The sequence below is a fragment of the Austrofundulus limnaeus genome, unplaced genomic scaffold, assembly GCF_001266775.1.
Source record: "Austrofundulus limnaeus strain Quisiro unplaced genomic scaffold, Austrofundulus_limnaeus-1.0 Scaffold93, whole genome shotgun sequence".
Lineage (NCBI taxonomy): Eukaryota > Metazoa > Chordata > Actinopteri > Cyprinodontiformes > Rivulidae > Austrofundulus > Austrofundulus limnaeus.
In genome coordinates, this window is record NW_013952495.1 from 226,169 (window position 1) to 238,158 (window position 11,990).

Here is an 11,990-nt window from a genome sequence, read left to right on the forward strand (position 1 = left end):
GAGCAGCATTCCTTTTGTTTTAGCAGTTTGCCTCTTCTGCTGCAGCGGTCTGGGGTAATGGGTTTTATAGTTTCCTTTTGTTCTTGGGTCTTAAAAAAATGRATATCTCTGATAGTCTGAAACATTTGTATTTTAAACCATAAGACAAAATGCTCAGTTCAAACTCCAGTTTGAGAACAGAAGGAGAAATTTGGAGACTTGGACACACGTAGTATTAGTTTACTTCTCTTTTAACAACACGAGGAAAGTTCCGGCGCAGCTATTTGAGCGCTCGGGCAGCCATGTGAGAACAATTCTTACAAAGACTTGAGTGGCTGCGAGGACAAACAGAAATGCGMCCAAGGTCAGGGCTCCGATTTAGCCTGGTGCCTCTTATCCAACAGGTGTTAAAGTCAGAATGGACCACTTGTGGCTTATCAGAGCAGGGCATGAATAACTGGGTGTAGCTGGTTTTGTGTGTGGCGTTGATCACGTACAGTATGGTAATCCACGGAGGATATGTAGAAAGGTCTGTCCAAGGACAGGCCAATGAAAAGACCATTGATTACTGCAGGATTGATCAGTTGCTCTACACACAGATAACAAGATGTACAAGTCTTGAGTAACAATGGTGATCTTGTAAGGAAGAAACWGTGTTTATTTCAGCACCTTAAAATAAAATTTCACGCAAAATGCACAATAAGTCCAATTAGTGTGCTGGTTTTGGCAAGTATACGTCTGTCACACACAAGTCCTCTATATGAAGCTCAGGACTGAACACACATTCAACCCACGTTTGACAATTCAAACCACCCCACTAGTTTATATCATTATATCGTATAGTTATTTCTTTTTTTGTAAACTGTCGATTATTTTGATTGAATTTATTTGAGAAAAAGGGGCAGATATAATAAGATTTTTTTCTTCTGCTATCTTTCATTTAATTTATGACTCGTATTTTTGTTGTTGAATTTATGTTGTTTTTCAGGAAATGAATAAAGAAATGAATATCAGATTACAACACTACCAACACATAAAATAATACAAGACACTGAAAATTTAGAAAAAGAAAATGGAAATAGTGAGGCCTCCGTGCTTTTACATAACCACTGGAATGTTGTCTTGTTACTGGATTGGCAACATGGAGAATGTACTGATCTCTTTCGCAACATTAAGGGTGAAAAACAACTTTTTTTTAGAAGTGCAATCGTTATCAGAACAGAGGAGGGATTAATTAAACAAGAGTATTTCACACAATGACTGAATAGTGTTACAAATTATTTGCATTCATTATATTTTTTAGTCATCTACAAGATCTTCAATTGGAAAAAAAAGCATTTTTAAATATCATTTGGCCAGTTTACCTTTCTCTCTCATTATTTTTGTCCCTTTAATTTATCTATCCAGTAAACATTTCCAAGTTTACACCTCCTCCTGTCATTTACTTGGACAGTCGTTTACAAGTTAAGGCGAGTGGCCATCTGTCTTCTTGAGCTCCTGCACGTACAGAAATCTGCCTGTGTCTCCTAATGACGGAAGGGAGAAAGGAAGAATTTTTGCTATTTTGTGTTGACAACACTTTGGGGGCATTTTATGTGCATTCCTGCACGCTCCCCACCATTGGTCAGAAATCCCGTCAATCACCCAACTCACGGTGCCGCCCGGCCCACTTCACTTTGGATACACGCGCTCATTTGTTTAGAAATCGGTCCAGAACGAGTGCTTAGCCAATAGGCTTTAGGGAGGCGGGGCCTAGCTGGAGGACCCACTCTCTCGCGCCTACAGTGGTGGAATCGAACGTCCCCCAGCGCACACGGCGTAAAGGAGAGTACGGCGCGCGAGTCTGTGGAAGGGACATAACGGTTTTCTTTTTTGCCCCCCCCTCTCCCACTGAAATAACAAGAACCAAACAAACCTGAATCTAAGAGGGGCTTAGAGTGTTCTGCTTTCAAGGAGGAGGGCAGCGAGGGATTGGAGCAGCAAGTTTTTTTTCTGTTTTTTCTCTCTTTCGCACAAAGGGGATTTTGTGTTTTTATTCTTTCCACGGTGGTTTGTTCTCCGCTCTCGCCGCAAAGATGATGGTCGGAGAGGTCGAAGTGAAGGAGCGACCGAGGCCGAGTCCCGACTATTTGATGCAGTTATTAAACGAGAAGAAGCTCATGACGAGTTTGCCAAATCTCTGCGGCATCTTCACACACTTGGAGAGGCTTCTGGACGAAGGTAAGTTGGGTTTAGACGCTGATGGAGGAGGGAGGGAGAGCCGTGACCACGGCGCAGTACGATCTTGGTTGTGCTCTGCTGGGTCTTTCACCCCTGCTGCAGAGGAAGTCAGACGGACTACTTGTAATGGTTACCCCCAATACTTTAGACCATATATGAAACATATGTAAAATTACTAATAMATAACACGGTACCGTTCCAAACTAAACATTTCTACGTTGTTTTAGACCGTGTTTAGTTACGGTTCGGAGTGCACGCGGAGTTTGACGAAGTAAAAACTTTCTCGGAGTTGCTAAAAAGGGGGCAAATTACGTGTTTTTGTTGACGAGAAGTGTTTCAAAACAAGCGTCGTGAGCTCCCATTAGTGTAAGGAAGCTGTGTTATTTTAGCCAGGGCCCGTTTCCACATGTTCCACCGTAGTTTAGCTCGAGTTAGCCACATTTCAGGCTAGCGACTTTTGCGGTTTCGCTGAACTCTTTAACAAGCATTCAGACGGGGTGGCCAGCGGGCCTCCGAAAAGTCTCCACGGCGCTTTGCTCCGAGGTTATTCGTCTCAAATATCTCCTTCGTCGTTGCTCGACACCTTATTTTTTTTGTCTTTGTTCGTGTTATTTGCCGAGGGGAGTCGTAGTTAGTAGTTACCCCCAGCGGCCGAGTCGAACAGCACGGAGGAATGTGGCTGCTTGTTGCCCAAGCAATGGCCACCAGCGAGGTGCTGCGTAGAGGAGGGAGGGGAGGGTGACTTCTTCACCGAGATTGTTTCAACTTTTTCCGTTGTCCTTTTCACCTTTCTTAGCTAAGCTAAACGCTTGTCTTCAAGTTCGGCTCCATTCCTAAAGAAGTCGTCATTTCTTCCCCCTCCCTCCCTCATTTTTTGTACCTTTTGTTTCGGTCAGTCAAGATTGCAAAATTGCTTCGCCCCTTTTTATGTCGGCGGTACTCCCCCTGATTTCACTACACTTCTTGACTCACACATTAGGCTTAAATGTGCCGTTTTTATTAATACGTATCACGAGGGTGAAACAGTTGTTTTCTGTAAGTGAGCTGGGGACACTAGAGAGCGCCACAATCACCATCAGATTGCCCCCCACCCCACATTCCCCTTATTGTGTGTAGCGTTGACCTGCACTAGTGTTACTGCTTTGSTTTAATCACATGGCGATTGCTCCGGGTAGCAGAGGTGAACAGCCGCGCATACTTTGTGGTTTCGGTTGCGTGTCTGGATCAGTTGGCTCTGTTAGTATGTAGTTGCTAAACCGGTCCGAAAAGATTTCCAGGTTGTCTGCATCTCTGATAAACAACACACTTAAGGCAGACATGTTTGTCCTTTACAGGCAGCTATAAGTTTTATTTTTCTTTTAAACAAACCAAGCAAATTTTAATTAGATTTGAACATAAGTGCTATTTTTGACCAGAACCCAAATTTTAGCCTGAGGAAAAACATGGCGAAATTTAAATCCACGTCTCATTAAAGCTTAAAATTAAATATACACTTTATTTTTTCCTCGTTTTAATAATGTGTTGCTGATTTGGTTTAAGCAAGCATTATTAGGCAAATATTTTATGTATCCACTTGATTGGCTCCCATTTGCACACATTTCCCTTAAAAGACAAAAACACATATCGCTTTGTTGTGTAGTGAMTTTTAAATTCTCTGATACAGAATATCGTTTTCACCCTGTAGTTTTTTTTTTTTTTGAAGACGAGCTTAATTAAAAAAAAATAATTAAAAACTATTACTCCAAAAAGTTGCTTTGTCAATCTTACTTGGGGAAAAAAAAAAATTTTACCACCAAAAGGCCATAGGGATGGTTAATAAAAGGTCTGGTAATTTTAACAAATCACAAAACCTGTTCATGTTTTTATGCAAATTTCTCAAATTCACATTTTCTTTGGTGGTGCTCGTCTGTTCAGGACGAAGAAATAAGTCCTCCGCGGCTGCCTGTGGAACACCCCCGTCTGTGTTTYAGATGTAACATCTGAGACGCAGCTTCACAGCACCAGTTCTCGCTGAGGTTTACAAGTGTTTCTATAGCACCAGTCCAAACTTTACCCTGKTGCCAAAAATGGCATTCATACGAGGTGAACGTCCTCCCAGTGCAGAGCTTTGTCTGGCTGTCGGTACGGGGATTGTTTGGTCTGTTCGCCCTGTGGGATGAGGGTATTTGGGATGAGGCTTTTCCTTCCTGTCGCCTTTTGAAAAGAACAGACATTTCAGTGTTTATGGCAAACAAGTCTGCAATTTCTAATAAATTTAARAGGATGAAAAAAACAACAGCGGTGCTCAAAAAATACTTTTAAGTGTGTCGTCAGGTGTGGGTCATAAAAAAGTAGTGGGTTGTGCAAACTCCAGTAAGCCATGATAAGTTGTCAGACGGTACTCGCAGATTTGTGGTTTTGTTAGGTGAAATATAATGACACTAACAAGTTTGCCACCGTCTTTGTCAAGACAGCTTGTAAAAAATATGCTTTTTTGTTATTAAAGCAGAGACTGAAACCCAAAAGAATAGGAAATGAAAATAAAGTACGTAACTGAGAAGTTTCCGCACATTCCTAAGTTTGCCTAACACAAACTTTAATATAACCACACGCACTTCTTTTTCCACAGTTTGTCTCACAACAGCTGCACATCTCACTTACCCAATTTTTTTTTTTTTTTTGCATGTCTACACAGCTGTTTCCACAGCGGAAGAAAGCGGACACCGCCCTTCAGTGTGGCGGCTGCTCTGGTAGCATGTGTCCATYGTCGTCCTCACATTCCCAGTTTACATGTTGTCCCTGAAGGTCATGCCCAGTGATTGACAGGCCCCGTGAAATCCCCGTTTGTCTCCTCGTGGTGACACAAATTAATTTTTTTTCCTCTTAGCAAGCTGCTTCAAACTGCTAATTTTTTTTTTATTCGTCGAACAATATAACATCAAGCAATTCCAGGGCTCTGGACTAACGTTTTGCACTGGTTGCACCGGTGTGCCTAATATTTTGTCTTAGGTGCACCAGCACAAAAGTTAGGTGCACCCAAATTTTCAACCACGTCGCATCAGTGTTGTACAGGTTATTTTTTAAATCACTTTTSATTAAGGCAATATTAACTCGAAAATAATTAGTTAACGGTCTAGTAAACATAAAGTTCTTTATTTGAACCAGAATTGTTGACATTTAACTTACTGAAAAGTATTTAAAGTGATTCTATAAAATTCTAAGTGCAAATGTTTAAGAGCTGAACGTCTTATAAACATCTTWAACATTTCATGGTTAAATTTTTTTAGACACACCCCCCTCAGATGGACAACTATGAATCTTTGGCCTTGGATAAACCAGAATGATGAACAGAGAATAATGATTAATAACAGAAATATTACTGATATTTATTAAAAGGTTCTGCAGATTTTTTTAAAAAATAATAACACGTAAAAGTCTGCAATTTCATTATTAGCTGAATCTTATTATCTTATATTATTTCACTTAAATATCTAATATGTCTAGTTTTATCCTCCTGAGACCCAGAAGAACCAATTTCAGATACTTGGAATGTAACTGTGGTGAAGTCGATTAAGTGCAAAACRGGCCTGCCATACAGGTGAGCTTCCTCATGCTGCTGGAATGATCTGCAGCGCTCAGACCCCGACTGTTAAATTAACAAGATGGACGAGCGAGCAATCGTCCACAGCTTATTTTCATCTCCAGCTAACAAGAAAGAACTGGTTTTCAGACTCCAATCTGGGTTAAAAACAAAAACAAAACTACGGTTTTGCTAWGRGTGRYCGCACAGATTTTTGCTTCATGGTGGGTACACTTATTGAACYTTTCCCCGGTACACACAGCCAGGTGAGGTTAGGGTTTGGGTCAGGTGTGTAGCGTACCTGGGAGGATATGGTTGGCTATAGAATTGACGGGGAAATGAATGGAAGCCAATGCAAAGTCCCCGTGAGGATAGAACAACAAACGTGTGTGTGCGGGAGGTGTGGAGCGGAGCCCGTGAGCAGAGCYCAGTGTTATTAGGAGAGATGGGGACTGTCGGCGGGCGACCATTGATACTGCTGGATTATTTTTTATGGAACATGGAAACTTTCAGTGGGCGACCGCTTCCCCTCCACCCTCGAACGGTGGAGTGGTCGCACCACTGCGACCGGACATTTTTTAGTCGTACTATTAGGAAATCAGGTCGCATTTGCGACCAAATTGGTCGCACTGTAGAGCCCTGAATGCTAGCAGTCAAGAATGTTCAAAGGTAACAGAACACGGGAGTAAAAGCACAGATTTTGATCTTGTCAGCAGATGGGCTGGCATGTTGCTATGTTGGGGAAAAAAATGTTTTCCAGTTTCCTTATCAGTTCCTAAACATATGACTGGGTCAAAGATTAAAATAGTTTTGCAAAATTAGTTTTTCTCTTCTTTTTTTTCCACATGTTGACCTGGAGATGTTGCTCTACAAATTCTGTCTTCAGGTAACATAATAAAGAAAATCATGATACTTTCAGAGATGTAAAGACCTCTTGATTTTTCTGAATGATTGAAATTTTTGGATATAAAAAGAAAACATTGGGTATTAACACTGAACTGTTTTTTCACAACTGTTCACATTGTCGTTTTAGTTTTTACCGTATAAAGAATGCATTTTTCTTTCCTTGTAAATATTATTTGCTAAAAACAAATTAAAAATTTTATTATAAAGAAAATCATTCCAGTTARGGCATAGCAAATTCGATTGTACTTCTCTGGTCCGTTCACCCAGCTGTAAAAACAKGCCAATTATTGAGTTTTGTTTAATAGATTAAACGGCCTGTTATAGTGACACACCGCCTCAACGAACCAAACACAACAGGCCCAACAACTGTACCTCTTGCTTTTRGCCCTGCTACATCACCAGCATACACATTTGAATTTAGCTCGCGTGTCCCCGTGTCATGATTTTAACGGGACGTTCCTGGGAGAGCTGTCAGCGTTTGGAGGACAAACTGTCTGCTGTGGACTGTGGTGCCTTTGTAGAGAACTGGTCCTTTGGGAACAGCTGTTTAGAGAACAGATTGGGATGAATGGCAGAATGCTAGAAGTCTGTTTTCTACCTGATGCCTCTTTTTTTTTTTTCTGTCAGTCCTGTTTACGGTTGAGCTCCTTTTTATATTAGTATCTACTGTCGCACCACTGTACACTTCCAATCCAGCTTAACGTTTTATGTTCTTCTGTACAGGGCAAGACCTACAGTAACCTTTTGACTTGTGGTCTCCTTAGCAGTTAACAAGAGTAAACGCTGCTTAGAATGTAGGATACTACTTGAAGATTAAAAACAGGTGAAGAAAGACAAATGAAGAATCTGTCGCTTTCAGAACAAACCCTTTCTCCTGTCCTCACACCTTCTCTTAAAGCAGCTCTTATAAGCTGGAATTTAATTAACCAAGAGCTATTCAGTAAGCTGGTTTACTGAGCTGCAGCCACCAGTGAGGAAGCACAATTGGAAGCTTTATGCTGTCTTTCTTTGTCTGCCTCCACCTTACCCTCATGTGGTCCCTCTTACACAGTCTCTCCTCTCTGGTAATAAATGAGGTGGGAGCATGAGTCTGACAGGGTGAGGCGGTGGGAAGTTTTGCAGCAGGACACAGCATTGCCCTGCCTGTCTCCCTGTCAAAGCTTTGCCTGGTGGCTTTTCTCTCCAGTAGCTCCACGGCGGTGTCTGCGCCAGCTCCGGTCTCTGTTCTGACTCTTAACCTTGGACACATCTAGCTGCCCTTGCCCAGCTCTAGCCCGAGCAATGCCACTCTTATCTCGGATGCTGCATGATAAAGTCATCCAACGACAACTTCAGACTCTTATCTGAGGGCTCAGTCCCATGAGTGCTGGGGCCTCCTTATCACTGCTGCCTCTGCCTGGCCTCCTGTCTTTACTCCCTGCCCCAACTGCCAGGCTGACTGTCGCCAAGACTAAGTGTCTTCCCCTGTATACCGCTGCCTGTTAGACGAGTTGCAAAAGGCTGTTTTTCTGGCTTTTTTCAGCCTCAGGTATTATCAGTAGAGCAATTGCATCAAAATGAACAGAGGATAAGAGTGAGCAAGGATTATTCTTGAAAGTATTTAGCTTTGTGTTAAAATATGAGTTGTTGCATTGGATGTTTACCAAATGACAAACGAGGTTAAAAAGGAAAGTGTTAAAACAGGGTGTCACAATAATTTTACTACAACTTTTTGACTTGTTCTTTAAATCAGGTTGTTATTCTTTCATTGATACTAAAGCTCCTCTCGTCTTAAAAGAGGTGTTCTCTTATTGCTTTGGGTTTTGTTCGTCATTTTATCTGCAAGAAAAATATCTACAGGAATTTCTGCTGATTTCAGACAGGAAAGCACCATGGAGAAGGCAAGTCAGTGGTTTGTTTTACTGTCTGACAGACACAGAGAAGGAGGGGGAGCTGTTTTCTTGCTGTGGTGACAAGAGAGGCCTGCTTTTCTCTTATCCTTTTTCACAGAGATGGGTCTGTCTCTGAGATTTCCTTTGAGTTATTTAGATTACATCATGAATCATCTCTCAACACATACCCTCTTTAACACATTTGTGTGCATAAGAGCAAACACAGCATCTTTGTTAGGAGAAGTGCGGGCCCCACCCTGTTACATTCTTTGAGAGTTTCGAATAGCTTTCCCACTTGTATTTTTTCATCATAGTTCCGCATTTTTTCTTTTTTTTTTTTCAAAATTGTCAGAATATGTAATGTCCAAACGAAGTTTGTCAGAATTTAAATCAGCATGTATTTTCATTTCCTGGTTTTTCACGGTTTGTCATAAGGGTAAAAAAAACACGCTGAATGCTCACTCTGTTCTTCCCCCCTGCCCACCCACCCGTCTGCATTCATTTTCTCTCCTTTCAGAGGAGGAATGGTAACTGAGCYTTGGCAGCCAGCTCAGGAATTTCACCAGGAGCAGTCAGAGCACTTAACCTCCAGTATGATGTTTGTTTTTTTCCCTACACACATACACACACGTAGTGGGCTTCAGCTCTTTTTAACACAGATGCCTTATTCTATTATGTTAACTTCTAACTTTGCTTTAAACATCTATGAAATTCAAACGGATAACATTCCTGAATGGGTTGTTTTATAACACTCAGATTRAAAGTCCAGTTAGATTTTCCACAAGTCTATGAATTTAGTCACAATTCAAAACTCAGTAGACTTTTCATCAAATGTGGATAAGAAATTCCTTAAAAAACATTTTGATAAAATATGTGAAAGTTGAAAGAAAGTTTCACAAAACAGTACTAGAAGTCTGCTTCTGAATTCTTGCATCAAGCAAGTGGAAAATTCAGACATGGTTCTTCGGTTACAAACAGGAGAGATGTAAACAACAAACAAGGTGACATTTGAAATCTCAGTAGGCCTGTATCATACATACAGCCAAAAAAATATCTGTTTTAAAATTGTGGGTATTATGGGGTTCTGCGACATTAAAAGCACAATTTGTTGGTTTTCAGTTATTCTTTTATTCACACTTTAGTGAAAACCTATCCTCAAATATTACCATGTTTATATCATTTTTTTCGTCTTGCTTAATCTACAATACATAGATGTATCTCTTTGTCTGAACTAATTTATTTTCTTTTGTCAAGTTGTTTTTTTTTTTTTTCTAAATGTTGGTGTTTTTCTCTAACTTCTGTTTGGAAGTGTGTTGTTATTCTGCTCACCTTGCAGGTGCTGCGCTGTTCAGTGGAAGTGATAATGGCATTATACAGTCTCAGTTACTTCTTTGTGTCTGCACAGCTTCAGCACATTTCATCATAGTTTCAGCATGTCAGAAGAAATTCAGCACTGGCTTACAGAGTACACTTGCATGTTTATACTCAAACTGAAATGCAACTTTGTTGGTGTTTTTGGCACTTCTGAAAAAAAAAAAAAAGAAATCCAGCATGCATATTGGCAAATAATTTTGCAATCACACTTCACTATTAGACTTACATTTTGTCTGAGAAACAGTTTAATAACTGCATATTAATGTGATAATTTACATTACCATATGCTGTTGTCTTATCTTGTAAAAAGTATCACAGCAAGTACATTTTGTTTTAAATTTTATTTTTTATTTTAACTAGAATAAACCTACTGAGCTCAAGCTGTCGTTTGCAATGGGATCCTTCGTATTTCCGGTATGCATTCAGGTGTCATCTAAAACATCTTTTCAGAGCTAAGGAAAACAACCCGTTGTTGTATTTACTGCTGTTTTTCTAAAGCATAAAAAAACTGCCACGTGTTTTAAGGTTGGGTGGTTTTGCTCATTTTCATACTGCGGTAAAACCTCTAGAAAATACTGGGGAAAACGGTATTACCAGTATTACTTGACTTAAGAAACTCGCAGCTGGTTGGTTTGTGAAGCTGTCTGTCAGTAGGTACAGCCAGCGAGAGAAGTAACGTGTCTGAACATGTCCGGCTGCGCAAGCTCACTCATTTTTTATTTTTTTAGCCCCAATCGGAAGCAGGAGAGATGGGGGTACGACTATAGTGCGACTAAAAAAATTTAAATGGACCTGAGTTTGTTTCACCCGTTGGTCCAGACCTTTTTTGCAGGTTTGAATACACTTGGCCCTGGTGAGGATCAAACAAACGGACCGAGACCACCTCAAAAATTGGTCTCGGTCCGCTTCCAAATGAACTCTGGTGCGGTTCGCTACTGGTGTGAATACAAACCAGCCTCGAACTGTACCAACTACAGGAAACATTCGCCTTTTTGGACTTCACGGACCACCGTAGCTAAGCAAAATTATACGTCCAGTGTTGCTAATGCTAACACTATGCTGCAAACAAGCCACTATGGGTCAGAGAATGTGGAGCATCTAGTCTCCTTTAGGTTGCAGCACACATTTGACAACGCTGTCCCAAAATTAAACGAATATCTTCGCAAAAGCCCCACTAAATGAGCTGCTCTTGATATTCTGAATAGTCAGTTTTATTAACAGCACCATCATTTTATATCTGGGTCTGTGCTCTGTCCTGCCCCCATCATTCCCGTTCAATGGGAGCAATGACCGTCACCTGCATGGCTTTGTTTATAAATTATAGTCGACTTGCAAAAAGCACAATGTGAATGCAAACCGCACCAAAGGAAAAACATAGTCTATTTGGTCCAGATGAAACAAGTGAACCAAATGACTTTCTTAGTGTGAATACACCCTAAAAGACATCTAGCCATGAAATGTTCATTTTGAGATGTTTATAAGATGTTCAGCCCTTAAACATTTGCACTTAGAATTTTCATAGAATCATTAAAAAAATTCCAGTAAATTATAGGTCTTTTACAATTCTAGTTCAAATATAGAACTTTGTTTACTAGAGTGTTAACTAATAATTAGTTAGTATTGCCTTAATGGACAGAGTGATTTAAAGTAAAATGAACTAGTAAAATTTAAATGTAAAATGCACCGTGGTTGAAAATTTGAGTGCACCTAACTTTTGTGCTGGTGTGGAAAAGTTAGGTGCACCGGTGCAACCAGTGCTAAACGTTTATCTAGAWCCTTCAGGTGTCTCTGCTCACCTTCTCCCTTCTGTTTGTTTTCTGAATGAGCTGAGGTGATCAGAGCATGCGTCAGTAACAACATGGAGCGTCTTCTGAAAGGTTTGTCCCAACGTTCATATGGGCTTCATCATACGTGACTCATACAGTCTTAATTTTTTTATACCGTCGCCATATTTTGATACTGCAGCATTACAAATTACCTTCAAGTGCTTTGATAACATGTAAAACAGATTAACTTGTTGTATGTATGTATGTATGTATGTATGTATGTATGTATGTATGTATGTATGTATGTATGTATGT

The 11,990-nt window shown here is 40.4% G+C and overlaps 1 protein-coding gene across 6 annotated transcripts in view; it reads left to right on the forward strand.

Moving 5' to 3' along the window:
* The first annotated feature begins 1,774 nt into the window (after positions 1 to 1,774).
* The window catches only part of qkia (QKI, KH domain containing, RNA binding a), a 76,529-nt gene continuing 66,313 nt past the window's right edge, over positions 1,775 to 11,990 (forward strand). For 4 of the 6 annotated variants that reach the window (XM_014012573.1, XM_014012576.1, XM_014012575.1 and 1 more), the window contains exon 1: positions 1,775 to 2,199. In XM_014012573.1, coding sequence (XP_013868027.1) covers positions 2,055 to 2,199 — 145 coding nt within the window. In that variant the 5' untranslated portion in view covers positions 1,775 to 2,054. The remainder of the gene's footprint in view (positions 2,200 to 11,990) is intronic. The other 2 variants (XM_014012574.1, XM_014012577.1) reach the window with 1 other exon arrangement.